Here is a 27862-nt window from a genome sequence, read left to right as displayed (position 1 = left end):
AACCCTGTGTGGGGGGTGCTGCACCCACTTGACAGATGAGATTAAGACACTGAGGTTGAGGGAGCGGTGGTGCCAGGACTCAGGGCAGCCCAGCCCCAGGTCTGTGTGAGTAACCACTGCCTGGCAAGGATGTGTTTGACTCATCAGCCTCAGGCCTAGGGGGGGACCCCCCCCCCCAGCATACTCCCACTGCACAATTTGCATCAGAAAGACATACATATAGGCCTTGGGGTACCCCTGAGGTTCATGGAGGGTTGGGGGTCAGAAGCTATCACGTTGGGCTGGCTGGGGAGGGGACAGGAGCCAGCCAGGAATGAGGGGGCCCCACATTCTTCTGGAGAGACCTCAATCTCTGGAATTTGTCTATATTTAGCAGGTGGCTGGGCAGGGTGCAGATAAGGAGGGCCGGGGAGGGGGTGGCCCGTTATATAGTGCGGGGACAAGTCCCTACTCAGATCCTGTTTGGGTGGCCCTGTGCCTGCTTGGTTCCTGGTGTGACCTCTCCCAAGATGCCTGAGCCGGGGAAGAAGCCAGGTAGCTCCAGGCCTGGGGTTTGGGCTGAGTGGGGGGCAGGGAGGGCTGGGGGCATCTGCAACTGGGAGGCTGGCCTAGGAGCGAGTTCCTGAGTGGGTTGTTGAGGACGAGGCCTCTGAGCCCCAGGACAGGGGACACTGTCCTCCTGGGTCCTTTTTTGATTCTGTTTCTCCTTCCCATCCTTCTGATGAGAGTGAGAGCATGCCAGGGTCAGGGGCACAGAGTGGGAGAGAGTCAAGGCAGCAGGAAGCCCCCAGGGCCATCGCTCTACTCTCAGGATGCACGGGGACCCCTTCTCTGCTTCCGTCCCCACCTCTTGCAGCAAGGTTAGGCCTGGGCTTGCCCTTTGGGAGGGACACCAGGATGACTCTAGACTTGAGCTGAGCTCACCGAATGCTCTTGGACAAGTGTCTCCTCTCTTTGGCGCTCAGGTTCCCCATCTACACAAGGAGGGGCTGGGTTGGTTCCTCCCAGCTGTGGGATGCTCTGTCTTACGGGCTGCACTCTTGTGGTCCCCACAGCAGGCATGGCCCCCACACTGAGATAATGCAGCCCCTCTCCTCTGGGGGAGGATGGTCAAGAGGCCCTTGAATCTCAGCCAAGGGCAGAGAAAGTCACAGTGCAGAGTCCTGGTTATGGCCGATGCCCTTACCAAGACTATGCAGGGCAAGGATCAGCCCCCAGCCCCAGCCCCCTCCCAGGCCAGCTTTATCTCAATTGCTGATTCTCAGCCTGAGGCTCTTAGAGGACAAATTTAGCCACAGCCAAGTTAGGCAGAGTTCCAGTCCCTTGCCAAGGGCCCCAGTCGATGGCGGAGGGGGGGAGTAGGGGCTGGGCTTCCACAGGCAGGGAGGGTAGGGTATCCAGGGACACACTAAAAATTCTTGAGGTTAGAACCACAGGCTTGGCTCTCCTGCCTACTGGCTATGTGACCTTGAGTGAGTCACTTAACTTCTCTGAGCCTCAGAGGCCTCATCTGAGAAATGGGAATAATAACTACACCTACCTCACTGAGTCAGAGTATGAAATGAAGTTATACATTAAAGCACTTATCACTGTATTTAATAAGAGGGTGCACGGGCAAGCCAGGGGCCCCTGCAGCATCCATTGGTCCTTCAGTCTCAGCTTTCAGCAAGAAGCCACGGTCAGTGGAGGTGGCCGCAGGCAGCCCTGCCGTGTTTGAGGCTGAGACAGAGCGGGCAGGTTTGAAGGTGCGCTGGCAGCGAGCAGGCAGTGACATCAGCGCCAGCAACAAGTATGGCCTGGCAGCCGAGGGCACGCGGCACACGCTGACGGTGCGGGATGTGGGCCCTGCCGACCAGGGGTCCTACGCAGTCATCGCTGGCTCCTCCAAGGTCAAGTTTGACCTCAAGGTCTTAGAAGCAGGTAGGAGCCTCGGCAGCCTTCCCTGAAGTTTGAGCTTCTGGGGTCAGGGGTAGCCCCGCCACCTCTCCATTGCCCACGGTACAGGAGGTGTTTTCCCACTTTCTTGCCTTTACTTTGGTGGTGCCCTCAGCCAGCCAGCAATGGCCTTTTCTTGTTTTCTGTAGCAAGACCTGTCTACGTGTCCCTATGTGGCTCCCTGGCCTGTTTCAGCCATTGTGGAGGTGGGGGAAGTTCAGAGATGAATAAGACATAACGTTCCCTTCCACTGGACACCCACACACCGATGGGAACTTGGTGGGCTGTGTGTGCTGGTAGGGAAGCCCCACGAGCTTGTGGGCAAGGAGGGAGCCCCAGCCCAGCCTTGGTGGGGAGAGGCTGGACTGAGACCAGAGCTGGGAGAAGGAGAGGAGAGGTGTTCAGGGCGATCCACCACGATGTGGGCACTGGCGGCCAGTGAGGGTGAGGTGAGATGCAGGCTGGATGAACCTTTGGCCACCCTGCAAAGATGGGAAGGACCAGGGACAAGATGAAGGGTCTCTGGTTAGAAGCTGCTCCATGACCCCCGACCCAATGCCCTCCAGAGAAGGCAGAGCCTGTGCCAGGCCCTGCTTCCGCCCCTGCTGAGGCTCCTGGAACCCCTGGAGAAGCGCTGGCCTCAGCCACTGACGTGGAAGGAGGCTCCCCAAGTCCTGAAGGTGAGAGGGGCAGGGCAGGGAGTCTGGGACCAGTGGGTGGGGGTGTCCCAGGGCAGATCTCAAAGGCCTCTGTTCACAGAGTCAAGCTCAGCCACCCCCGATGGCCCTGGTGCCCCTGAGGACCCCATTGGCCTCTTTGTGATGCGTCCACAGGATGGCGAGGTGACCGTGGGTGAGTGGGGCCACTGCGCTTGAGGTGAGGTGAGTTGGGGAGGGAGGCTGTGGGGCATCTCCCAAGCCCGGCCTGTCACCCCTCTCCTGCAGGCGGCAGCATCACCTTCTCAGCCCGTGTGGCTGGGGCCAGTCTCCTGAAACCTCCTGTGGTCAAGTGGTTCAAGGGCAAGTGGGTAGACCTGAGCAGCAAAGTGGGGCAACATCTGCAGCTGCGTGACAGCTATGATCGGGCCAGCAAGGTAGGGCCTGCAGGGCACGGGGGTCAAGAGGACTCATAGAGGAGCCCCTGGGAGGCATGGGGGGCACAGGGAGGCAGGGGGGCACCATGAGACTTGCGGCACAGAGGAGGTGCACAGAAGGGTCATGGGGAGCCTGGGGTGCTGGCTGAGGGACCAGAGGCACATGGGAGCATGGGGAGGCTCAGAGGAGGGTGATGGGGACCTGTGGGAAAAGGGGGGCATGGAGGGCATGATAACCTCAAGGGAGCATGATAAGGCTTGGAGGGCACCAGCCAGTGAGGAGGTAAAGCCCCTGGATACATGGGTATTTGAGCTCAAGGGGTCCTCAGTGATCAACCAGAAGAATTCTTCATCATACAGATGAGGAAACCAAAGCTTGAGAGGTTGTTGCTGGTCTGAGGTCACTCAGAGCCAGGACTAGAACCTGTGCCCTGACTCCCCATCTCTGCTCCTCCCACTCTTCTACAGTTCTGGCCCAGCCAAAGGGGCTTCTGGACAGGCCAAGGCCGTTAAGTTGTGTGGGCTGTGCACCAAACAAAAGTGCCTTATTTTGAGTGAATGCCATTTGCCTTGTAATCACCACAGATCTATATTTTCTCACCACCCTGTGCCAGCAGATGGCAGTCAAGGTGTCTTAAGAAGGGGCCCCTTTCTCTAATTATACAAAACTGTATGGATTAACTTAAGCCGTAGGGGTAAGAAGGTTGGCAGCCCTTGGCCACCCACAGTCTTCTTTAGGGGTGAAGGGCCTTGTTTTCTGGTCCCCGATCTCCCCTGAAACCTTACTTCCACAGGTCTATCTGTTTGAGCTGCACATCATAGATGCCCAGGCCACATTTGCTGGTGGCTACCGCTGTGAGGTATCCACCAAGGACAAATTTGACAGTTGCAACTTCAATCTCACTGTCCATGGTGAGGGGGCCTCTGGCATCTGTTCTGGTCTTGGGCTCCCCATGGGTCCTGTCCTTGCACCTGCCTCCATTTCCCAACACTAAGGAGGATGCTGAGCCCTGGCCATACAATTGCTGACCACATGCCTCACACAGGAGTGTGAAAGAAATCCACAGAGGCTTCCATGGTTGGGGTGGGGCTTCAGCCCAGATCTCGTGTTGGGTCTTAGTCACCTTGGTGTCTGGGCTCCTGCCACAGGTGAACAGGTGAAGGGTGAGTTCAGAGATGGGAGGGAGATGAACCTTCTTGAAGGGATCGGGGACCAGAAATTGCCCCACGTCCCTGGTACCTCGACACTGACGGGGAAAGGCTCAGAAGGTAGGATCCTAATCCTGGGGCAGATGCTGTCAAGGGGTCATGGATGGGCAATCTGTGACACCAGGAGACCCTAGGGCAGGGCTTCTGAGGTGGCCCCTTCTGAAACCCCCTCCCCTTCCTCATCCCCTTCTTTGAACCCAGAGGTCATTGGCCCCGGAGACCTGGACCTCCGATCAGCTTTCCGCCGCACGTGAGTAGAGCAGCTGTCTCTCCTCAGGGCCTGGGGGAGGCTGGTACTGGGCTCAGGGCCGGAGTGATGTGAGGGGCCAGGGCTGGGGTTTAATAAGGGGGGGTCAGGACCAGGGGTGATGTGGGAGGACCAGGACTGGGGGTGATATTGAGGGTTCAGAGCTGGGGCATAATATGAGGGTCGGGGCTGGGGTGTGATGTGGGGGACTAAGGCTGGGGGCCAGGCTGAAGTGGATGGGCATGGAAGAGAGCAAACTACCTTGGGCAGGTGAGGAATGAGTCTAACCCCCACAGGAGCCTGGCTGGAGGTGGTCGGCGGATCAGGTACCCTTTTTCAGCTCCTACCCACCTGTACACAGATCCTGGGGGGTCTGAGATGGGCGGGGAGCACCCATCCAGCTGGTGTCACTTCTTCTCACTCCATCTCCCCCAGGGCCACTTTCCCTCCCCCCACCCCCAGCTCCCAAGCCCCTTCTAGTCAGCTCTCCTGTGGGCTCACTGGGGGTCCCTCTCCACAGTGACAGTCACGAAGATGCTGGGACTCTGGACTTCAGCTCACTCCTGAGGAAGAGGTGAGTCCCCGGGAAGCAGTTCCTGGAGCAGGTGGCAAGGTCTTGTTTCAAATCCTGGCACTGTGGTTTTCCATCTGTGTGGCCCGAGGAGGTCACTGTACCTCTCTGAGCTGATTTCCTTGTCTGCCATATGGGACAATCCAGGTGTTGGGAAGAATCAGAGGATTCCACAGAGGTTACATCCTGTGAACTAACATTCTCACAGTGTCCCCCTGACCACCCTATACTTGAGTCTGTGATTGCTCACCTCAATAGGCTCTGGGGACCCAGAGCTGGGAGAGGGCCCCAAACCCTCAAGAATTGCCCACCCACATTAAAAAAAAAAAAAAAAAAAAAGAATTGCCCACCCAGCCCAGTGCAACTGACTTGTGTTCTCTGCGTCCTGTCCCTTCCTCTCCTGGACCCTGCATTATGGTCACTGCTGCTTCTGTGGCCCGGAGAATGAGCACCACAGTCAGGTGCTTTGGGGTAGCAGGGCACTGGCAGGACCCTGTAGCCATCCCTGCCAGGGCAGATGATTGATAGGTGACAGGGCTGAGAATCGGACCAACCTGGGTGAGGATCCTCACTGACCCAGGAGAGTCTGTGAGCCTTGGGTTTCCCTGATACCCACCAGCCAGAGCTCGGGAGTAATATATAAGGTCACATGTGCCCCGTAAATGGAGTGTCCATGGGGGATGGTCAGTGTCTTTGTTACCGAGTCCAAGTTTATACTGCTCATTGCGTGACAGGCCAATAAACTGAGATACGAAGTGTTGGGGCAAGACATAGCAACTTTATTTGGAAAGCCAGCAGACTGAGAAGATGGTGGACTAGTGTTCCAAAGAACCATGTTACCCAAGTTAGAATCCAGGCTTCTTTTATGCTAAAAGGCGAGGAGGTGTGGCTGGTCCTTGCGAACTTCTTTGCGCTGGAATCCTGGTCTGGTCACAATGTTCCTATAAACCTCCAACAAGACAATTGTTATTTTCTGTTCTGCAACTTTTTGTCTGTATACAAATGAAAAGCTTTATATACCTTTAAAAGTCAAGCCTGGGAGGCAGAGCCTTGAGAGTGAATTATATATATTTCAGGCTACAACAACATTCTTTTACAAAGGTGCAGAGCCAGTATGACTAAGCACAGGTAACAGAACACAAGGGTTAGAGCTAAAGCTACAATATGGAGTCAGGTTTGTTCTTCTCTGTTGCACCTCTAATGTGTCCACTGCTTTTCTGCCCCACCTGGAGCAGCAGCTTACGGACCCTGAGGTGAGTGACTGATGAAGCCCTGCACCTCTCATCCCTACTTCGGCCAGGACCACCTCCCCAGTCCCAGCCCCCCATCCTGAGCCCTAACCCCCTTGACCTCCAAAATTGGCTCCGGACTCATGGCCGCTCAAGCTGCCCCATCAGAAGGGGAGGGGCAGAGGGGCAGGGGCAGCTCCTGCTGGGGAGGGGCTGTAGTCTTGTCCTGGCTTCCCCTGAGGCCTCTCGGGGTGGACTGCGGGACACAGGGACTCGAAGCTGGAGGCACCGGCGGAGGAAGACGTGTGGGAGATCCTGCGGAGGGCGCCCCCTTCGGAGTACGAGCGCATCGCCTTCCAGTACGGCGTCACGGACCTGCGAGGCATGCTCAAGAGGCTCAAGGGCATCAAGCGGGATGAGAAGAAGAGCACAGGTGAGCCTCCTCCCCCAGGGCGGGGCAGGGGAGCTTACTGCCTGCGCACACGCACGCAGGTGCACGCACGCAGGTGCACGCACACACGCGCGCGCGCGCACGCGCACACAGAAAAACAGTGGACTCCAGCTTGGCCCAGAGACACCCAGGGAAGGAGAGCCCAGGTGAACCTTGTTTTGTGTGGCAAAAAGCAAGAGTGCCCAGGCTGGCACACAGAAAAAGAGAAGGGCAGAGTTAGCCCAGAGACGCCCCAGGAAGGGACAGAGCCCAGGCCAACCCTCCCTCCCGAGCCAAAGCCAGGCGGCCCCTTCCTCCCCTACCCTCTCTTGGAAAGAAAAGAAGCCAGCTTCATCCTCCTCACACCCAAAAAAGGGGAAAGAGCCAGTTTGGCCCAGAAACCCCTACCTGGGAAGAGAGGAGCCTAGTTACTCTTCCTCACAGGTAAACAGAACAGGTGGGAGCAGGTTACCACCCTCGCCCCCAGGCAGGTGGGAGGAGAGGGCTCAGGGTAGCCCTTCCCCATCAGTGGGTAGACACGGAGCTCCTGGAAACTGAGCTGAGACAGCAGGGGTGCCTTGGAGGAGGGTGTAAAACTGGGGGTGGTATTAAAACAGAGCCGAGAGGAGAAGGCCCATTTGTCCCATCACCCATGTTCCTGCTAAGCTCTGTCTGGAAGCTCCGAACCCTATCCCTGAGCTAAGCAGGTGGAGAGGACTCCAAGGGAGACAAGAAGACTAGGAGGTGACAGATATAAAGAGACAGAGTCACAGTGGAGGCACAGAGAGAGACGGGGGCCGGGTCGGGGGGGCAGGAGGCAGGACGGCGCCCTCCTTCCCGGGGCAGGCTGGGGAGCCGGGGGCTAAGGGGGGGTCACTTAGCCTTTCAGAAGAAGCTGCAGCCGGCCTACCAGGTGAGCAAGGGCCACAAGATCCGGCTGACCGTGGAATTGGCTGACCCCGACGCCGAGGTCAAGTGGCTTAAGAATGGACAGGAGATCCAAATGAGTGGCAGGTGCGGCCAGGATGTGGAGGGAGCCCCCAGGGAAAGGGCTGCCCCCCAGTCCTGCTCTCCCTGCCTCCACCCATGGTCTCTGTCTGGCCCTTGCTCCCTATCTCTGTCTCCTGCTATTTCTCTTTTTCTCTCTGGGTCTAATTTCCCATCTTTCTGGTTCTTCCCGGCTCTGTTCCCTGCTCATTTTCTCTTGGTCTCACTTCCTCCCATCGGGGATTCTCCAATGGCACCTTCTGATCCAAAGCAAGTAAGGCTCATGGAAAGCTTGGGGTGGGGGAATGGGGGTCCTGACAGGGGTTTGAAGGGGCACCCAGGCATCCATGGCTCTCCCGCCATTCCCCCTTGGCCCCATCCAGGTACATTTTCGAGTCCATTGGTGCCAAGCGTACGCTGACCATCAGCCAGTGCTCCCTGGCGGACGACGCGGCCTATCAGTGTGTGGTGGGTGGTGAGAAGTGCAGCACTGAGCTCTTCGTCAAAGGTGGGCCCTGGATCCTGAGACCCTGGGAGGAGAGGCAGGGGCCACAGAGTGGCCCATCCATCACACTCTCTCTGCCTTGACAGAGCCCCCTGTGCTGATCACTCGGCCCCTGGAGGACCAGCTGGTGATGGTGGGACAGCGGGTGGAGTTTGAGTGTGAAGTGTCCGAGGAGGGGGCCCAGGTCAAATGGTGAGTGCCAGAGGAACGGGGCTTGGGACGGGGCAGGGCCGAGGGCCTGGGGACATCCCCAGGGAGGCCCTGGCACCTGCTGCCCATCTTCCGGCCAGGCTGAAGGATGGGGTGGAGCTGACCCGAGAGGAGACCTTCAAATACCGGTTCAAGAAGGATGGCCAGAGACACCACTTGATCATTAACGAGGCAACGCTGGAGGACGCTGGGCACTACGCACTGCGCACCAGTGGGGGCCAGGCGCTGGCTGAGCTCATTGTGCAGGGTGAGGCCTAGGGAGGCCCTCTCAGCCCCAGCCCCCCGGCCATGTACAGGAATCAGGCAAACCTGGGATTGGGGCCCATGTGGCCTTGGACAAGTCACTTTGACACCCAAAGTCTTACCTTTCTCATCTGTAAAATGGGGATGCTGAAGTGACCCCCTAGAGGGGATTGGGGGGTCAGATGGTCCTGGTTGATATTACCCACCCCCCTGAACACTTGAGATTCTTTGTGTACACAGCACCATCACAGGCACACACACCACACTCATGCAGGCGCTCCTGTGTTTTCACATGCCTGCGGAATCTCTGCAGGGATTCACATCCACGCCCACACATGCCCTCCCCAGCTCACTGGCTCTGCCTTGCCCCCACCAGAGAAAAAGCTGGAGGTGTACCAGAGCATCGCAGACTTGACGGTGGGCTCGAAGGACCAGGCAGTGTTCAAGTGTGAGGTGTCAGATGAGAACGTGCGGGGTGTGTGGCTGAAGAACGGGAAGGAGCTGGTGCCTGACAGCCGCATAAAGGTGTCCCACATTGGACGGTGAGTGTGCAGAGCACGCCAGAGACAGAGACAGAGACAGAGACAGATGCACAGAGAGAGGGAGAGAGAGGGAGAGAGACAGAGACTGAGATAGAGACACAGGGAGACAGAGGGAGAGACAGACACAGAGGCAGAGGGAGAGACAGAGATAGACAGGGAAAGACAGAGAGAGAGGGAGAAAGACAGAGACTGAGATAGAGACACAGACAGAGGGAGAGACAGAGACAGAGGGAGAGAGAAACAGACACAGAGACAGGGGTAGAGGGAGAGACAGAGATAGACAAAAACAGAGGTAGCGACAGACACAGAAAAAGAGGGAGAGACAGACAGAGAGGCAGAGGGAGAGCAAGAAAAAGACAAAGACAGATGGACAGAGATGGACAGAAAGAGACAGACACTGAGACAGAGACAGGACTGAGGCTGAAATGAGTCAAAGACAGAGACTGAGAGAGAGAGAGACAGAGAAACAGATGGACAGAAAGATACACACACAGAATCATGAGAGAGACAAATAGAAAGAAACAGAGATACACAGGGAGACAGAGACAGAGAGAGACGGAGAGGCAGAAGCATATAGAGGAGAGTCCATCAGAGACAGAGGAGGAGGGAGACAGAGACAGAGATGAAGCAGTGAGACAGGCAGACAGTCTGGGAGCCCCCCAACCCCCTCCCCCAACTCGTGACCAGGGCAGGGCAAGAGGCCCCGGGGGACAGCTCTGGCCAGGAGCCCTGTCTCTCTCCCCCACTCTCTTACTCATGCCCAGAGCATCTGGGCTGGCCCGTGCTGGGCCCAAGGTCACAGAGATTAATGAGACCGGCCCCTGCCTAGTCTCTAAGGGCCCAGCCAAGGGGATACCTCTACACTGCCTACCTCAGAAAAATGCAAGGGAGTTGAAAAATTCAAAAACAGAAAGCAAGCACTTTAGAACACCACTGAGCAGGGGAAGGTTGAGGACCCCTTGGAGCCCTGGCTGGGAGTCCGGTGAGGCTGGAGTGTGGGGCCCGGCAGGGTCTCTTGAGCCGCCGCTGCCCTGCAGGGTCCACAAGCTGACCATTGACGACGTCACGCCTGCGGACGAGGCGGACTACAGCTTTGTGCCTGAAGGCTTCGCCTGTAACCTGTCTGCCAAGCTCCACTTCATGGGTGAGCGGTGCCGGGGGCGGTGAGGGCCCCTGTTGCTGGGCCCTGCCATCACCCTGGTGCCACTTGCTCTTCCTTCTCTTGCAGAGGTCAAGATTGACTTCGTGCCTAGGCAGGGTGAGTCTTGGGCCCCTGTATACTGCCTCCCGTGCCCCGCCCGGGTCTCCCTTCCACTCACAGATGGAGGGGAGCAAGGAACTGGGAGGGGTTCCTAGCCCCTGCTCTGCCACTCACAACCATGGGCCACATACACCCTCTCTGAGCCTCAGTTTCCTCATCTCTAAAATGGGGATCCTGAAGTGCCTCTCCTGTGGGATGGCAGGAAAGATGAGCTGAGATGGTGTGTGGGAGCTTTCCAATGTTGTCACAGATAGGAGATTTTATTGTTAAATTGCTTCTGCTTTTAGAAGTACCTCTCCTCCTTTTAGATTAAACTGTCATCAGGCATTTTAGGATCTTAACTTCAGGAGAGTAGTCCAGGCTGAGGCGTGCTTTAGGTCAGGGCTTTCCAAACAGTGTTCACTTAATGTGAAACTCCATTTTTTTTCTTTAATTGAAGTATAGTTGATTTACAATGTTGTGCTGGTTTCTAGGGTATATCATAGTGATTCAGTTGTACACATATATATACATATTCTTTTGTATATTCTGTTCTTTTTTTGCATATTTTCTATTATGGTTTATTACAGGATATTGAGTATAGTTCTCTGTGCTATACAGTAGGACCTTGTTGTCTATTTTATGTGTAATAATTTGTATCTGCTAATCCCAAACTTCTAATTTATTCTTCCCCCATCCCCTTTCCCCTTTGGTAACCATAAACTTGTTTTTTACGTCAGTGAGTCTGTTTCTGTTTCATAAATAAGTTCATTTGTCTCATAGTTTTAGATTCCACATGTAAGTGATATCATATGATATTTGTCTTTCTCCTTCTGACTTACTTCACTTGGTTTGATAATGTCTAGGCCCATCCATGTTGTTGAAAATGGCATTATTTCATTCTTATGGCTGAGAAGTATTCCATTGTGTGTGTGTGTGTGTGTGTGTGTATGTGTGTGTGTATATATATATATAAAATGTTTTCTTTATCAGTTTATCTATTGATGGACATTTAGGTTGCTTTCATGTCTTGGCTATTGTAAATAGACTGCTATGAATATTGGGCTGCAGGTGTCTTTTTGAATGAGAGTTTTCTGCAGGTATATGCCCAGGAGTAGGATTGCTGGATCATATGGTGACTCTATTTTTTTTTTTGGTGGGGGGAGGAGGTAATTAGGTTTACTTATTTATTTTTAGGGAAGGCACTGGGGATTGAACCCAGGACCTTGTGTATGCTAAGCATGCACCCTACCACTTGAGCTGTACCCTCCCCCCTTGGTGACTCTATTTTTAGTTTTTTAAGGAACCTCCATAATGTTTTCCATAGTGGCTGCACCCATTTACATTCTCACCAACAGTGTAGGAGGGTTCTCTTTTCTCCATAACCTCTCCAGCGTTTGTGTGTAGACTTTTTAATGATGGCCGTTTTCACCGGTGTGAGGTGGTACCTCATTGTAGCTTTGATTTACATTTCTCTAATAATTAGCGATGTTGGAAATCTTTTCATTTGCCTGTTGGCCATCTGTATGTCTTCTTTGGAGAAATGTCTGTTTAGGTCTTCCGTCCATTTTTTGATTGCATTGTTTGTTTCTTTGTTATTGACTTGTATGAGCTTGTATATTTTGGAAATGAATCCCTTGTTGGATGCATTATTTGCAAATATTTTCTCCCATTCTGTAGGTTGTGTCTTCATTTTGTTTATGGTTCCCTTTGCTGTGCAAAAGCTTATAAGTTTGATTAGGTCCCATTTGTTTATTTTTGTTTTTATTTCTACTGCCTTGGGAGACTGACCTGGGAAAACATTGCTACGATTTATGTCAATGAATGTTTTGCTATATCCTTTTCTAGTTTTATGGTATCATGTGTTATGTTTAAGTCTTTAAGCCATCTTGAGTTCAGTTTTGTGTATGGTGTGAGGGGGTGTTCTAACTTCACTGATTTGCATGTGGCTGTCCAGCTTTCCCAACACCACTTGCTGAAGAGACTATCTTTTCTCCATTGTATATTCTTGCCTCCTTTGTCGAAGATTGATTGACTGTAAGTCTGTAGGTTTATTTCTGGGCTCTTGATTCTGTCCCACTGATCCATATGTCTGTTTTTGTGACACTACCAGGCTGCTTTGTAGCATTGTCTGAAGTTTGGGAGAGTTATATCTCCAGCTTTGTTCTTTCTCCTCAGGACTGCTTTGGCAATTCTGGGTCTTTTATGGTTCCATGTAAATTTTAGGACTATTTGTTCTATTCTATGAAAAATGTCATGAGTAATTTGATAGGGATCACATTAAATGTGTAGATTGCTTTGGGTAGTATGGTCCTTTTAACAATATTCTTCCAATCCAAGAGCATGGGATATTTTTCCAGTTCTTTGAATCATCTTTAATTTCCTTTATCAATGCTTTATAGTTCTCAGCATACGAGTCTTTTACCTCTTTGGTCAGGTTTATTCTTAAGTATTTTTTAATGCGATTTTAGAAGGGATTTTTTTTTACTTTCCCTTTCTGATACATCATTGTTAGCGTAAAGAAGTGCAACAGATTTTTGTGTGTTAAGCTTGTATCCGCTACCTTGCTGAATTCATTTACAAGCTCTAGTAGTTTTTGTGTGGGAGACTCCATTTTAAAAAGGGTTCCATGGTGAAGTAAGTTTGGGAAACACTGAGCACTTGTTCCACATCTTGCTGAATCAGAAGGTGCAGTAGCAGGTCAAAAGGTCTGAAAAATCCTGTGGTAAAGAAGCATGCTTAATTTTGTTTAACCCAGGGTTTCCTACTGTGTTTGGCCATGGAAACTTTTCCTGTCCTAAGACATTGGTGTTCCCCCAAACACAAGTCTGAGAAATGCCGCACTAGGTGACCTGGTGTCATAAACCTCTCTGGGAACTTCCTAGGGAGATGGAAATGTTCTAGATCTTGTTGGGCAGTGGTTATACAGGTGTATACATTTGTCAAAACTCATCAAATTGTGTGCTCAAATCCCAGCATTTTATTGTGTGCAAATTATACCTCAATAAAATAGATTAAAAAACAAAAAACAACCAGGGGCAAGTGCTCCTTCCAGTTACCCTCTCTTTTGTAGGCCTTGGGCGACTTTCTCTTTCTCTGACCTATGCCATCTCCCTGCCAGAACCTCCCAAGATCCACCTGGACTGCCCGGGCCGCACGCTGGATACCATTGTAGTGGTGGCTGGGAACAAGCTACGCCTGGACGTCCCTATCTCTGGGGACCCTGCTCCCACTGTAATTTGGCAGAAGACCATCACAAAGGTACTGTGGATCCCTCCTCCACTTCCCCATCTGTAAAATGGGTGCATGGGGCCAGTGTGTGCTGGGACCTGCTCCACCCCACCCCATGCCCCACAGCTGGCCGCTGACTAGGAGCACAGAGGCTCAGCTGGCAGAAAGGTGGGCAAGGTGAGCAGCCAAGGGGGAGGTGGGCAAGGGAGAGACGGGGGTGGGAGGGGACTTGGGAGGGATTCCCTCCAGGCTGAGCCAGACTCTCTTTCCCCTTCGTCCTTCCTGCTCTGTTCCCAGGGGAGTAAGGTCCCAGCAGGGCCAGCCCCTGATGTCTCAGGGGATGCAGATGCCAGTGATGAGTGGATATTTGACAGGAAGGTGAGTGAGGCTAAAGGTGGCTGGTTTGCCCTCTGTCATTTTCTGCCCATGTGATATCCACCCTCGGGCGAGGTCTCTGTGAATGTGCCACATCTGGCCAGTTGTGCTCCTGCCCCAGACAGGATCTCCATGGGACCCTTGTGCCCTAGACAGACACAGGATCATACCCTCAACATCGCCAGGAAGCCCTCTTGACTGGTGGGCTCCCTAGCTTCTGTCTTCCTGAGCCAACCTTGACTTTGTGCTTCCTCCTGGCTAGGGAGTGGGTTCTCTGGCACTTTTCAGTATGAGTAGCTGCAGGGGCACAGGTCAGGTCAGCTTTTCCTCCTCTGTGCACTGCTGGTTCCTCTACCCAGCTTGGGTCTTTCAGGCTCACAATAGCTCTGTGAGGTTGTTATTTCCCAGAGGGGGAAACTGAGGCACAGAGAGGACAGGTGATTGCCTAAAGTTCCATGACAAACCTAGAGCCTGTGACCTGGTGTCTTGCTCAGGTCAGGTGTTGAGGAAAGAGCTTTGAACTAGATGCTCACGTGGGTACAGTTTACACTCAGGCTCCGTCTCCCCAGTGGCCCCTGTGCCACTGCCCTGTGCCTCCTGTCTCGGGGCTGCTGGCTATGGCAGAGGCTGCAGAGGCTGCTGGGGTCTGACTTGGGTACTTCCCCCAACTCCTCCTCCCCTGCCAGCTGCTGTGTGAGACCGAAGGCCGGGTCCGGGTAGAGACCACCAAGGACCGCAGCGTCTTCACTGTGGAGGGGGCAGAGAAGGAAGACGAGGGCGTCTACGTCGTCACAGTGAAGAATCCCGTGGGCGAGGACCAGGTCAACCTCACCGTCAAGGTCATCGGTGAGGCGGGGGTCAGGCACGGAAAACAGAGGGGCAACCAGGGAGGACCCATCCATTCACTCGGTCACTCAACAAACATTGGTGGAGGCACACTCTCAGGTCCACAGAGAGGGTTGGGACTAGGAGGTGGGTGAATATGGACAGTGGGGAGCCGTAAGGGTTTGATTGCCGGCAGGAGATATGATCAGTACTGTATTCTAGAAAGATAGCTCTAGGCTCTGGAGGCAGTGGGGGCAGCCTGTAGCCATTGGTCGGGGTGGTGAGGGGATGAGCCGTTTGCCCCAGCCGGGCAGGGCTGATGTGATCTGCTCCCCTCAGATGTGCCTGATGCCCCCGCCGCCCCCAGGATCAGCAACGTGGGTGAAGACTACTGCACGGTGCAGTGGGAGCCCCCTGCCTACGATGGCGGGCAGCCAGTCCTGGGTGAGCTGAGAGCACAGGGGACAGAGCTCAGGGCAGGGAGTGCACGGGGGCCTGCGCCCCAGACCAGAGCTCCCGCCTCCCCTCGCCAGGCTACATCCTGGAGCGCAAGAAGAAGAAGAGCTACCGGTGGATGCGGCTGAACTTTGACCTGCTAAGGGAGCTGAGCCACGAGGCGCGGCGCATGATCGAGGGCGTGGTGTATGAGATGCGTGTCTACGCCGTCAACGCCGTGGGCATGTCCAGGCCCAGCCCTGCCTCCCTGCCCTTCATGCCCATCGGTGAGCCTGCCAGGTCCTGGCCCACACCAACCCGAGCCAGAAATAGTGGCTGCCCTGTGGGTGGTCACCTTTCATGGGCTTCACTTCACAGGAGAGGAAAGTGAGCCTCTGAGAAGTGAGATGATTTGCTCCATGTCACCAGCTGGCAGGGGGCGGAGCTGAGACTCACCTCTCTGGCCTCACTTTCCACATCTATAAAATGGGCATAATGATAGTATCTACTTCACAGAACTGTTAGGATGAAATGAGATAATGCAGGCAGAGCATCTGGCATACAGCAGGTGCCCAATAAATGTTAATTGTTCCCCGTCCCCTACTCTGTTCACCTGGGGTTTATTAACCAGGAAACAGGGTGAGGGCAGTGGGGTGCCTTAGGGTCTGAGGGGCGTCTGTCTATGGAAAGGGCCCTGGACCGGGAATCGGAGATGGGGTTTACAGAGCCAGCTCCTTCGTCCCAGGAAGGGTGTCTGGAGCAGCATCTCCCCCTGAAGCCTGTTTCCTCGTCTGTATAATGGGGGTTGAGAGGGTAGAACAGACACTGAGGGTGTGGCAGGCTCTCGACACCTGTCCCTACAGGATGTGTGAGTCTGGGAGGGTAGCTGTCTGGTGGGGCAGACACAGGGAGGGACACAATTTGGGGAGATGGCAGGGAGTGCCTGTGGGGAGAGGGGGCCAGGCCTCTCTCTTTAGGTACTAAGTTCTGGTTTTCTCAGTTCTTAATCAACTCACATAATCATACAACACTGAGAAATTTCCCTGTGTTAGGCTAGTTTTTCCTTAAGTTACATTTATAGCACTTCTTAAACACTGACAGAAGTAGCTCCTTCTAAGCATGTTGGGGTTCTTTTGAAGAGCTTTTCCTTTTTAGATCTCTTTTCTGTAATTGTTATTGCTGTCTGTTTTTAAGCCTATTTAGAGGCATCTTTTTAACGGAGCTGAAATATTTCTCAAAGTGCTTAAAAGTGAGTCGAAAGGGGAGGATTTCCCTGAGTTGTGGTCCTTCAGCTTCCTTGGCTGGTGCCAGCGTGCTGAGACCCCTTTCTGGCCTCCTCTCTGCCCAGGCCCCCCCAGCGAGCCCACCCACCTAGCGGTGGAGGATGTCTCCGACACCACCGTCTCCCTCAAGTGGAGGCCCCCGGAGCGCGCCGGAGCTGGAGGCCTGGACGGCTACAGCGTGGAGTACTGCCGGGAGGGCTGTGAGTGCCCTTGCCCAGCCCTGGGCCCGCTGTCTCCCAGCACGCTTCTCTGAACTGTGCCCCAGGTCAAGCCCCTGTCACCTGGCTGGGCCCCGATCTGCGGTGGAGGCCCTGGTCAGTCACCAGGGAGGTGGGCAGCAGAATGGGGTATCCGTGCTGACACTGCCCGTGGGCTTGCCTCATCATCCCCTCCCCCTCCCCACGCCCACCCCCAGGCTCGGAGTGGGTGGCTGCCCTGCAGGGGCTAATGGAGCGCACATCAGTGCTGGTGAAAGACTTGCCCACTGGGGCCCGGCTGCTCTTCCGCGTGCGGGCGCACAACGTGGCGGGGCCTGGAGCTCCTGTCACTATCAAGGAGCCTGTGACGGTGCAGGAGATATTTCGTAAGTGCCCCTCGTGCAAGGATGAGACCTGCCACTGGCACCCTGGCCCTTGGGGTCCAGTGAAGGTGGGGACAGTCAGGGAGACCCTACTAGAGGGAAGAGATAAGCGCTGGGCAGGGACAGCAGGGGGTGGTGCCTTTACTCAGGCCGCAGGCCCAGGGCGGATGTGCAGCAACGGCCTCTCTCTAGGGTTTTCTGTGTCAGCCCCCAGTTCTGGCTGAGGGAAGACGTAGGTCATTGAACCATCACCTCTGAGCTCTGTTCTGTAAGTCTCTCAGCTCCAATAGGAAGATATTGTCCATGTGCTCAACACTGAGCAGTGAGGTCACTTGGGGTCAGATTGGCCCATTTAGGATCCACTTCCCATCATCCTGTTGCCAACAAAGGATCAGTTGTGTAAGGATTGGTTCACAGAGTGGAAAGAGGCAGCAGACTGGTGTAGAAACAGCAGGGGGGCAGAGTCCAAAAGCCTAGATTTGCGTCTTGGCCTGTGACTGGCTGTGTGACCTCAAACAAGTTCCTCACCCTCTTGAACCCCTGCCTGTTGTAGCAGTGTGGTGAGGCTCGGGTAGAAGCAGGAGCTTTGGGACCATGTGGGGCTGGGGTTGGGGAGCTGAAGAACAGGAGGTCCAGCAGCTGCCTGTTTCTGAGCTGCGGCTCTCCGGGCCCTGCCTCCAGAGGAGGGAGCTGTGGTACTCATCAGGCCCGAGGCTGTGGGGGGCCCTCGCCGAGCCACCCACTTGTACCCACAGAGCGGCCACGGCTCCAGCTGCCCAGACACCTTCGCCAGACCATCCAGAGGAAGGTCGGGGAGCCTGTGAACCTCCTTATTCCTTTCCAGGTAGGGCTGGCTCCCTTCCCCTGTCCCCCAGTGTGCTGTCCCACCAGCAGAAATGTCTCAGGGCTGAGGCCTCACCAGGTGTGCGAGGCTGGAGTAGTGGCTGGCGAGGAGAGCCAGGCTCATGGGTGAGCTATCCTTCCCCGCAGGGCAAGCCCCGGCCTCAGGTGACCTGGACCAAAGAGGGGCAGCCACTGGCAGGAGAGGAGGTGACCATCCGCAATAGCCTCACAGATACCATCCTGTTTATCCGGGCTGCGCGCCGCACCCACTCCGGCACCTACGAGGTGACACTACGCATCGAGAACGTGGAGGATAAGGCCACGCTGGTCCTGCAGGTCGTTGGTACGTGGCACCGGGGCCTCCCTCTGAGCCTGTGCACTTCCAGTTCCTGAGCTGGGCTGACAGGGCCCAAACGGGGAACCAACCTGGGGACCCAACCTCGAGCTTCACATTTTCCAGGCTGGGGCCCCTCCTCTGGGATGCCCAGAGCCCCAGAAGATGACAGGCCAGCTCCTGGCTGGCAGAGGCAAGGGGGGCTCTGGAGCCTGGTGTCCCTTGCTCGTACTCAGGCGGTGTCAGGAGGTGTGGTGTTCCAACTGGGTCTGTCTCCTACAGACAAGCCAAGTCCTCCCCAGGATATTCAGGTCATTGAGGCGTGGGGTTTCAATGTGGCTCTGGAGTGGAAGCCACCCCAAGATGACGGCAACACAGAGCTCTGGGGCTACACAGTTCAGAAAGCCGACAAGAAGACCATGGTGAGCCTGGGGCCTGGGCTCCATACACCCTCCCTAGGTCCAGGCAGACCTAGGCCCCTGCTGCCCCTCCTTGACCCTTGGAATGGGCCCACCTCTCATTTCTAATCCAGTTCCCTCCACAGTGGGGGTACAGACACCAAGGGTACCCAAGAAAGCCCCCTGGCAGGAAGTAGGGCCTGCCCCGGAGACCCCCTCCCTTCCTTCACACCCAGGAGTGGTTCACTGTCTTGGAGCATTACCGCCGCACACACTGTGTGGTGTCAGAGCTCGTCATCGGCAATGGCTACTACTTCCGGGTCTTCAGCCATAACACAGTGGGACCCAGTGACAGAGCCACCACCACCAAGGAACCTGTCTTTATCCCCAGACCAGGTGCTGTACCCTCACTCCCACCCCCTAGGGCGTGCTGGGGCAGGGAGGCAGTGGGAGCAGGGAGGTGAGCCTGGCTTGGTGTGGCCTTCTTGGTACCAAGCCCTGTCACCAACAGGCATCACATATGAGCGGCCCACCTACAAGGCCCTGGACTTCTCTGAGGCCCCACGCTTCACCCGCCCCCTGGTGAACCGCTCGGTCATCGCTGGCTACAATGCTACCCTCTGCTGCGCCGTCCGGGGTACCCCCAAGGTGGGCAACTTTGGGCCCTGGCCCAGGGAGACCCAGGAGGCCAGGCTTGTAGGCCTCCACCTTGAGCAGCTCTCTTCCCAGCCTGTCCCCCTGCTGTCTCTCCACCTTGGGTGTCAGGGCCCTCCCTGAACAGGGCCTCAGCACTCTTCACTGGCTCCCTGTTCGTTCTCAGCCTTGGGCATAGTTTGGGACTCCAGTGGGAGCCGCGGAGTAGAAACACAAATGCCTGCTCTCCCTGGGTCCCTGCCTAGTCCCTTCTCAACCTGAGAGGTCTCCCCTACTCCCATTACCTGACTTACAGCCCAAGATTTCCTGGTTCAAGAATGGCCTGGACCTGGGTAAAGATGCCCGCTTCCGCATGTTCAGCAAGCAGGGAGTGTTGACCCTGGAGATTAGAAAGCCATGCCCCTTCGACGGGGGCGTCTATGTCTGCAGGGCCACCAACTTACAAGGCGAGGCACAGTGTGAGTGCCGCCTGGAGGTGCGAGGTGAGGAGCCCACTGGGCCAGGGCCTGGGATGGTGGGGAGGGCTGGACACCAGCTGGGTCCCTGGGCTTTTGCTCTGCTGTCCTGGCCCAAGCAGCTGCTTTGGCTGAAAGAGCAATGACACGTCCGGATGGTACTGGCTTCTGGACTTCGCTGCCAGAGCTGCTCCCTCGAGCCGTCCTGCAGGCTGGGGGGACGTGCAGCAACACACCTCCTTCTCTCCTGCAGTGCCTCAGTGACCAGACTGGCTCCCTGGGGATGGCCAGGTATGTACTCGATCACCCTGACACCAGGGCCCAAATCAAAGCACCACCAAAGGGGCAGCCACCAGGAAATGGGGGTGCAGGTGGCGCTTAGCAAGGTTTCAGTCCAGCTCACTCACAAGGGAACCTGTGTTCAGGTGCAGCCGGATGCCAGCCCACGTGCCAAGAGCCTGGAAGGAAGCTGGACAAGCCACCTTCCTGTTGGACATACGTGTGCAAGTGTGTGTTTTGGAGTTGGGCTAGCAGAGCACCAGTGGGGCAGCGTAGTTATGAGCAGGCATTGGGAGAGGGGGCATGACTCCACACAGACTAAACTGTCAGAGCGCCCGCTGGAAGCTCGCAGATCCCTGGGCTTAGGAAATGATGGCTGGGGACAGGCCCTTCTGACCTGCCATGTTTTCTCAGTGTATAAGGGCAATAAAAGATCAGTGCAGTCACAGAGAACTGACTCTTCTTGTCCAGCATGGCTGTTCTCACAAAAAGCACAGGAAGATTTACTTATCTTGAAAGCGAAGTGAAGGCAGGTATTCCTTCTCTCAGATGAGTTAAATGAAGCCCAGAGTGGGATCTTAAGTTCATAGAACATTAACACTAGTCTCCCTCAGAGAGAATCTCAGCATCCCCCACTGCATACACTCTTCAAATGAGGAAACTGAGAGGCTGTGATGGAGAAAAGTATATTATTAGCAACAGCCAGAAACCCAGGCTTTCCTATCTTTGTCCTGGTGACCCATGGTCACAGCAGCCTGGACAGGGGGCAGTGCTGAATCTCAATGTGGTTCTGTCCCCACAGGGCCTAGAGTCAAAGTGTACTGGCTGCTCTGGGGTCCCAATGGGCAGCAAGCCCCCTGCCCATTTGCACCAGTGTCGCACGGGGAGAAAGCGATCCTGTCTAGCACGACACTGGGAACCAGTAAGATGTAAGGGCTGGGCCCCTACTCTGCTCTTCCTTACTGCATGGGAAGCCTAAATCCCATCACCAGTTTCCTTTTGGGAGAGGACGCCAGTGGCTCTCAGAGGTGCCCTGATAAAGTGTAAAGGGTCCTTTCTGTCCAGGGAGTGCCAGGTTTTCCCATGGCACAGAAAAGCATTTCCATGAAGGCTGGTCCCAGGATCACTTTCTCAGAGTTCTACCCAGCCCCTAGACACTCCTGGCCCAGAGCCCTGGGCTCCAGGCCCTGGACGAGTCACCACACCTGGAGGAACACGGGGAGCTGGGACACCAGGCCGTGGTTTTTACTTCACGACTAAATTCTCGCTGCTTAGGTGTCAAAGCCCAGTTTGGCTGCTCCCTCTAGTGGCCAACTCTTGGCAGAGCAGCCCTCTGGGGGGGCCCTGAGGCACCCCACAGGAGGAAGCCCAGGAAGCGTGGTGAGGAGCCCCGCTGGGCCCGAGGGTGGGAAGCAGGGGTTCAGCACGCCAGTGCTAAGATGGGCATGCTCCCGCCTCCCTGATTCCTTCAGGCCAAAGGTGCCCTTGTCCTGTCTACAGGGTCAGTCTTCCTCAGGCACAGGCTGAGAGGAGGCATCATTTAATGCATGGAAGCCAGGAGCCCCAGGGGAGTTAAGGACATTTATTTCACATTCACACATCTGTACATTTTCTATAAATAACATGGAGCTGAAATATTTACAGTCATCTCTCGCCCACTCCCAGACCCGCTCCCTTCTGGCGCCCAGTGCTGAGATTCTGCCTCCAGACAGATATGGATACTGAACTTGGCCTCCGGGCCCTGCCATGTTCCTGGCTGTGGCAGCTAGTGGTCCCTGGGACGCCCCTAGCCCCAGCCACTGTTCTCTCCTGCCAAAGGCCAGATAGGGAAACCGCTGCTCAGCAAACAGCAGGCTGTCAGTGTGGCCCCACTGCAGTGGTGGAGGCCATGGTAGGTAGCAGCCAGGCTCGTGCCCACAGGCAGCAGCTGCCGGCCTGGGAAATGCCTAAGGAAGCAGGGAGGTTGCCACTTGCTCTGCTGCTCCTTGACTCTCCCTTCTTTTCTCTGCCCACACTTTGTCTGAGGGGAAAGGCCTCAAGCTTCCCTCATTCCCCAGAGTGGGACCGCTCCCAGCACCCAGTGGTGCTGGATCACAGAGGATGGAGAGCCCGAGTCCTGCCCTAGGGGCTGTAATGTCAAGGACAAGGAACCACAACACAAATGTCTCAAGGACACGCAGTAGTAGGCTCGCACTGGCCGATACTCTGAGTTCTTAGAAGCCACTGGCCCGCCAGACAGACACACAGACGGACACACACGCACACACGTACTTTTGAGCCCTGAGGGAACAGGAGGCTGGTCTTTGGGAAGTGGAAAAGGAGAAGGTGGAAGAGACTGGCTCTGCCCTGTGAGACACTAGGACACTGAGACGCAGAACTGGGGCCCATCTAAGCCGCGGCAAGGGGCTTGTGGAGAACACATACACGTCACCCACTTCTCAGTCACAGCAGCATCGTGCACTTGGGAACAGTGAGAGGCAAGGGGCGTCCCCTGCGTTGGGGCAGCTGCAGCCTCAACCCCTCTCCATCAGCTAGAGACGGGCCGGGGTGGGGTTCTGAGATCTTCCTCACTGCTACGCACTGCAGCCACATACGAGAAGAGACACAACACAGAGTAGCAGATCTCGTGGGCCTAGAGGAGAGAAAACCAGCCAGACTGACACGGAGACTCCTACATCTCCATGTGTGGAGATCTGCCAAGTGGGAGCTCCTGCCCTGACTCTGGGCTCAGGCCTCCGGGCTAAAGAGCCCCAGGCGAGAGCTGGCCCCGTGGGAGGGGGTGCGTATGTGCATCTCTGCCAGGCTGAAGCCTTCTTCAGCTCCAGGCCAGTCTTTGGCATCTGGACTAGATTTGCCCCTCACCCTGTGCTCTCAGAGGCCCACCCCGCTCCTGCTGGAATGTCCCCAGGGAGCCCTTCACAGACTGGCCTGTCAGGTTGGGTGGCACACTCACCATTGGCGTCTTGTACTTGTGGCTCACCACTTCTTTAATTTCAGGAACTAAAACCGGACGGGCAAGAGACAAAACAGAAAGTTCAAAACTAAGAGCAATAGTGCCACGCTACCCTAGGCGGCAGCGCCCGGCGCCAGGGCCCCTTCCCCTCTGCGGCCTCTCCCCATGGCTGCAGCAGCTTAGGCTGCGACAGCTCTGTCCAGCCCTGCCAGATGAGAGGACACTGGCCCAGACTCCTCAGCCGGACCTCTGAGGTCTGCAGTGGCTCCTGGCTTGAGGGCTGTGACTCTACCCACTCCTTCGAGAGCCCCAGCACAGGAGTGAGCTAGTCTCTCACCAGCTTGGTCACTGTTACTGTCTGGGGCCCCTGAGGATCACAGAGGGTGTTCCCAGATTTTAGATGGGAGGAGAGAGTTGTCTCTAGCCTGTGCCCCCCCGTGCTGAGACGCCCGAGAACGCATCGCTGTCACCAGCCCCACACTCTGGTCAAGTTAAACATGGTCCCTGTACTCCCAGCCCCTACACAGACAGAGGGTCTTGAGGCTGGATGAAGAAGGGGCATGATACTAAACCCACCAGACTTGAAAGTTTCCTTCCCTGATGGCAGGAGAGGCCCAGGCCTGCCTGTGTGAGGGAGAGCGTCAGAGGGCTCTGGAGCAGACACACCGAACGGAAGAGACAGGCGAGGACGGCACCCGGGGAGGGAGGTGACGGAGCATCAGGCAAGATACACACACGTCCACAGCCCGGAATGCAGACTAAGAGTCATCCCTGCCCCAGCCATGCAGGGATTCTGCTTGGCCAGGGGAAGGAATGAGGTCCCCCCCGGCCTCAGCCACCATCATGGCCCCCGGAGCCTGGGAGCAGGGAGCCAGAAATGGTGGGATGAGAGTTGGCCACACCTTCTCACCCTGGGAGGTAGAATTCAGGGGCCCCAGGGTTAACAGGGAATAAACTCATCAAAGGTAGAGCAAGAAGCCCAGGTCCTCCTCCTGAGATGGAAGATTCCCCCAAACGCCTCTCTGGCAGAAGAGAGAAAGGAGCACACGGGAGAAAACTCAGAACCAACGAGCCAGCGCGAGGGTGGAGGAGGGTGAGAAGGGAGAGGGTGGGGAGAGAAGGGAAGAGACGAACTGGCAATGTGAGTGGCTGGCTTGGGTGAGGGGAGCCCGCCCACCCACTGCAGGGCCTGGAGAGAGGCAGCGCGGCGAGGTCACTTTACCTGCTGGAGAACGAAGGTTTTCATAGCAGCCATGAGGGGCACGAGAGAATGAAGCACAAACACAGCAGGAACTCAAAGCCCCAGGGTGAGAGCCCACAACACCACTCTCAGTGCTTGGCTGGAGGGAGACTGGCTCCCAGCTTCCAGCGACCACTGCTCTCTGCCCCTGAGGCCACTAGGCCTTCTGCCCTCTAGAGTGAGCCTGCCTGCACCGCCACATGCCCTCTTCCAGCACAGGGGCCAGGCGGACCCCGGACTGACACCAGGGCGGCTGGATGGAGCACTGGGCCGCAGGGGGGATTGCAGCAGGTGACATGAGCTCAGCAGAGCTGGGGGGTGGCCCGCCTGCTCTGCCCAAGAACTTTCTGACCACTGGCTGGCTGAGCAAGGGACAGTGGCACTGGTTAGCAGAGCCTCTTAGTAGTGACGCTAAGCTCTACTCCCGGCGTCTAGGCCACTGCTCTTCTGCGGCCGCTCCCTGGCACCACCATCTACCTCTTCTTTCTCCTCCCTTCTCTCATCTCAGGGAGCCCTCTGCCCTGTCACTCCTGCTCCTCCTGACCTCTCTGCAGAGGCTCTTCTTCTCTGTCTCTAGTCCCTCCTCTGGAGCTCCGAGGTTTGAGTTACTGCCATGTGAGTCCAGACCTAAGAGCAAAATAGTGTAATTACCAAATTCCTCCAGGACAAAGACGCCTCGAACTGTATTGCACTTTTTAATGTGATTCAGCTCTATGAAAACCTGCAAGAGAGGGAGGGAGGGTGGGGTAAGGCCCAGAGGCTCCCCCAGCACCCCACAAAGCCCACTCTCCCAGCTACAGCCCCACCCCCACACAGAAAACCTATTTCCCAAAGGGAGGACGGAAGAATCCACACACACACAACTCAAAAGCGCTAAGAAGCGAAGACAGCAGAAAGGGCATGTACCTTCCGCTCCTGGCCGGAGGAGAAAGCATGGGAGAGAAAGGAAGGCGTTAGTTTTAACGGTCAAAACCAACTCGAAGGCCCCTCTGCTGGCCTGGGCTGCCTGCCCACACCCTCGGCCCAGGGCAGCGCTTGTAGGACACTGTGCCCCGGAGGCCCCCCTCAGCCCATCAGCTCTCTACCCTTCCATGCATCCTCCTCCGGCGCAGAGGGCTGGCACGGGCACAAAGCTCCCCTCAGACTGTCCTTGGGGAGGGAGGTGTTGGCATCTTCCTTGAAACAGGATCCAGGCTCTCCCAAGAAGTACGTGGTGACAGTAATGAAAGCTACTGCTTACAGCACCTACTAGGGGTTCTGCGATACTCCCTGTGATCCCCACGTCTACTGGCACAGGCCACAGCACCACCCTCGTTTGACAGACGAGGGCACTGAGGCTCAGAAAGTATATTTGTCCGTGAATAATGAAGCTGGGCTGTGAATCCATGTATGTCCTGACACCAAACACCACACTTTTCCCACCTTCACCCCACACTGCAGAACCCCACCGGGGGTCTAGTGCTTCCTCAACACAAGCTGACTGCTGTGCGCTAAATGGTGGACCCCAAGGCTGTTCTCTCATCATCTGTCAGGGCTGGACGTCCTCTCTCCATAGGATCTCCCTTCTGGGGCAAAGCCTTAAACTACAGACCAGCCTGTATGTGCTTTGTAACGGTAAGATGTTAGGTTGGTCCAAAGGGGCTATACCAAGGCGGGGACCCGGAAGAGGACATCGGGTGTCATTTAACGAGATCTTTTCTTCAGAAGGTGAGGCACCAGGGGAGGCCATGGCCGAGTGGTCAGAAGCCTGCTCCCCAACGGGTGCTGGTACCTTCATAGTCCAGAAAAGTACTTAAGTAAACCCCTCTTTGGGCTGACCCTAAGGTCTTAAGTATGCTATTGAATATACTCTTATTACTAATAGTAAATATACTCCTAGAAGTACACTCCCATCACTCCAAGCTGCCCAGCTGGATTCCTGAAAGGAGAACTAAGATGGCAAGTGGAGGGAGGAAGGCCCAGGGTCCAGATGTTCACCGCCCCTGAGGATCTGCTGCCTGGCTTGGGGCTGTGGCGCTTTGCCCATCCGGGTCTGGCTCAGAGCCTCAAGGAGAGGAACCAGTACATCAGGGACGGGGGAGGGAAGGCACTTGTGTGAAGAGTCGGGACTGGGAACGGACCTGGGATGATGCGCTGGCCTCAGAAAGGAATTAGCTTAAGGAATGTCCACTGAGAGAAAAAGTAGCGCTGTGTTAGAAGACCAAGAGAGAAAAAAGTCAGCTCCTATGGTGGAGTCACACTGAGGGAAAGATAATCCTGAAGAGCTCCCCAGTCAAGAGAAGGGGAGTGGGGCCTGTGGAGCAGGGAACGGAGGAGTCGGGACACTCAGAGGAAGGAAAAGAATGGGAAGAAGAATCAGCAGGAAAAAAAGGCAAATAAACACACACACTCCGGGTAGGACAGACACAAGCTACTCACACACACACACAAGCTGCACGCGCACCAGCACTGCGCAGGGGCATCAGTCGGTCTAGACTCTCCAAGCGAAACCAGCAAGCAGAAGCACACCCTGGGGTGAGGGGAGGCGGACACTGTGCGAAGAAGGGCCGGGTGAGACGCTCCCACTCACACTGTGCTGAGTCTAACGGACAGGGGCCACCCGGCCACCAAGGCTCCTTCTCTCTCCCTCCTCCCACACAGGCTCCCTGCGGTGTCACTGTGCCCTCCCCTTCGGCCGCTCTCTGGGCCAGCTGGTTAGAATCCTTCACTAGCCCAGAGGCCTCTCTCATGCTTACTGGGGAAGCACTGGGGACCTGGACACTGATCCTCACTGCAGAGGGCACAACTGGGCGAGAGAGCCTCATGCTGCCGCTCACACCTACCTGGTTGTGCATGAACTTGAGATTGATCCCTTCCAGGGTGACCTGCAGCAAGCCACCCTCACCAGTCTTCATGTCCTGCACAGGGAACTCGCCCCCTAGTTCCGGTCCTGTGGTGAGGGAGGAGGTGGTCAGCTAACTCAACGGCAGGAGTGGGGGGATCCCAGGCCTGACCTCTGTGTCAGGCCTCCACCACTCAGAAGGGCGGAAGGAACCGTGCTCTCTCACCCGGCTTGATGCTCTGTTGTCGGGCGGCAGCACGCTCCATGCTGTCCTTCACGCAGTAGTACAGCTCCCGACACTGTGGCACAGGGAGAGAGCTGTCTTGTCGCATAAGCCCTCCCGAGCCCCCCACCCTCTGCTCTGGCACGGCTGCTGAAGGCCTGGGCCGACGCCAGGACCTCAGAGACAGCTTTACAAGTCCCACACAACAGCCAGAGGCAAAAGTGGGGCTCCAGACGTGGAGTGTGGAATGTTAACTTCCCTGCAAGAAACTCAACACTTTTCCCCCAAGGCCCACCCCCAATCCGAACTGAGCTCACACGTACCTTCTTAGTATAGAATTTGTTGAGCTGGGTCTCAGAGCCATTCCTACGCCACAAGCACAACACCTTGGTCTTGGGACAGTAGGTCATGTTAATGAGCTTTTCATACCACCAGCGCTCGTACACGGTCCCAATGTTACTGCGTAACACCACACAGTCGTCACACACCTGC

The 27862-nt window shown here is 55.7% G+C and overlaps 2 protein-coding genes across 40 annotated transcripts in view; one reads left to right on the top strand and one right to left on the bottom strand.

Annotated features, from left to right (window-relative positions):
* The first annotated feature begins 509 nt into the window (after positions 1-509).
* MYBPC3 (myosin binding protein C3) lies at positions 510-20420 on the top strand. Its single transcript, XM_032490481.1, has 34 exons — positions 510-534; positions 1654-1920; positions 2502-2615; positions 2695-2787; positions 2880-3028; positions 3823-3940; positions 4439-4487; positions 4781-4810; positions 5005-5058; positions 5150-5202; positions 6526-6717; positions 7596-7728; positions 7973-7975; positions 8085-8209; positions 8293-8398; positions 8497-8663; positions 9036-9201; positions 10239-10345; positions 10430-10459; positions 13563-13702; positions 13970-14050; positions 14734-14893; positions 15212-15316; positions 15406-15594; positions 16656-16790; positions 17006-17173; positions 17926-18014; positions 18161-18356; positions 18630-18769; positions 18982-19141; positions 19257-19393; positions 19695-19881; positions 20108-20145; positions 20280-20420. Exons 1-33 carry the CDS (start codon positions 510-512, stop codon positions 20116-20118), a joined length of 3879 nt encoding a protein of 1292 aa, XP_032346372.1. The 3' UTR covers positions 20119-20145; positions 20280-20420.
* Positions 20421-20570: 150 nt separating this feature from the next.
* Positions 20571-27862, bottom strand: part of MADD (MAP kinase activating death domain) — a 37669-nt gene continuing 30377 nt past the window's right edge. For 22 of the 39 annotated variants that reach the window (XM_032488566.1, XM_032488568.1, XM_032488569.1 and 19 more), the window contains 6 exons: positions 27694-27858; positions 27374-27446; positions 27149-27255; positions 24978-25047; positions 23087-23133; positions 22661-22765 (listed from right to left, as the gene is read on the bottom strand). In XM_032488566.1, the coding sequence (XP_032344457.1) occupies positions 22661-22765; positions 23087-23133; positions 24978-25047; positions 27149-27255; positions 27374-27446; positions 27694-27858 (567 nt within the window). Of the gene's footprint in view, positions 20803-21695; positions 22766-23086; positions 23134-24870; positions 24954-24977; positions 25048-27148; positions 27256-27373; positions 27447-27693; positions 27859-27862 lie in introns of those variants that run through there. The other 17 variants (XM_032488587.1, XM_032488589.1, XM_032488591.1 and 14 more) reach the window with 4 other exon arrangements.

The sequence above is a fragment of the Camelus ferus genome, chromosome 10 (assembly GCF_009834535.1).
Source record: "Camelus ferus isolate YT-003-E chromosome 10, BCGSAC_Cfer_1.0, whole genome shotgun sequence".
Lineage (NCBI taxonomy): Eukaryota > Metazoa > Chordata > Mammalia > Artiodactyla > Camelidae > Camelus > Camelus ferus.
Note: the sequence above shows the minus strand (reverse complement) of the source record. Positions and strands in the feature narration are given on the sequence as shown.

Bases quoted from the DNA above. Each gene is read 5' to 3' on its own strand.
- MYBPC3 (XM_032490481.1), top strand. From the start codon at position 510: ATGCCTGAGCCGGGGAAGAAGCCAG. The intron at 8,664-9,035 runs GTGAGGCCTAGG...TGCCCCCACCAG, and splicing joins GGCTGAGCTCATTGTGCAGG to AGAAAAAGCTGGAGGTGTAC. The intron at 14,051-14,733 runs GTGAGTGAGGCT...CTCCCCTGCCAG, and splicing joins AGTGGATATTTGACAGGAAG to CTGCTGTGTGAGACCGAAGG.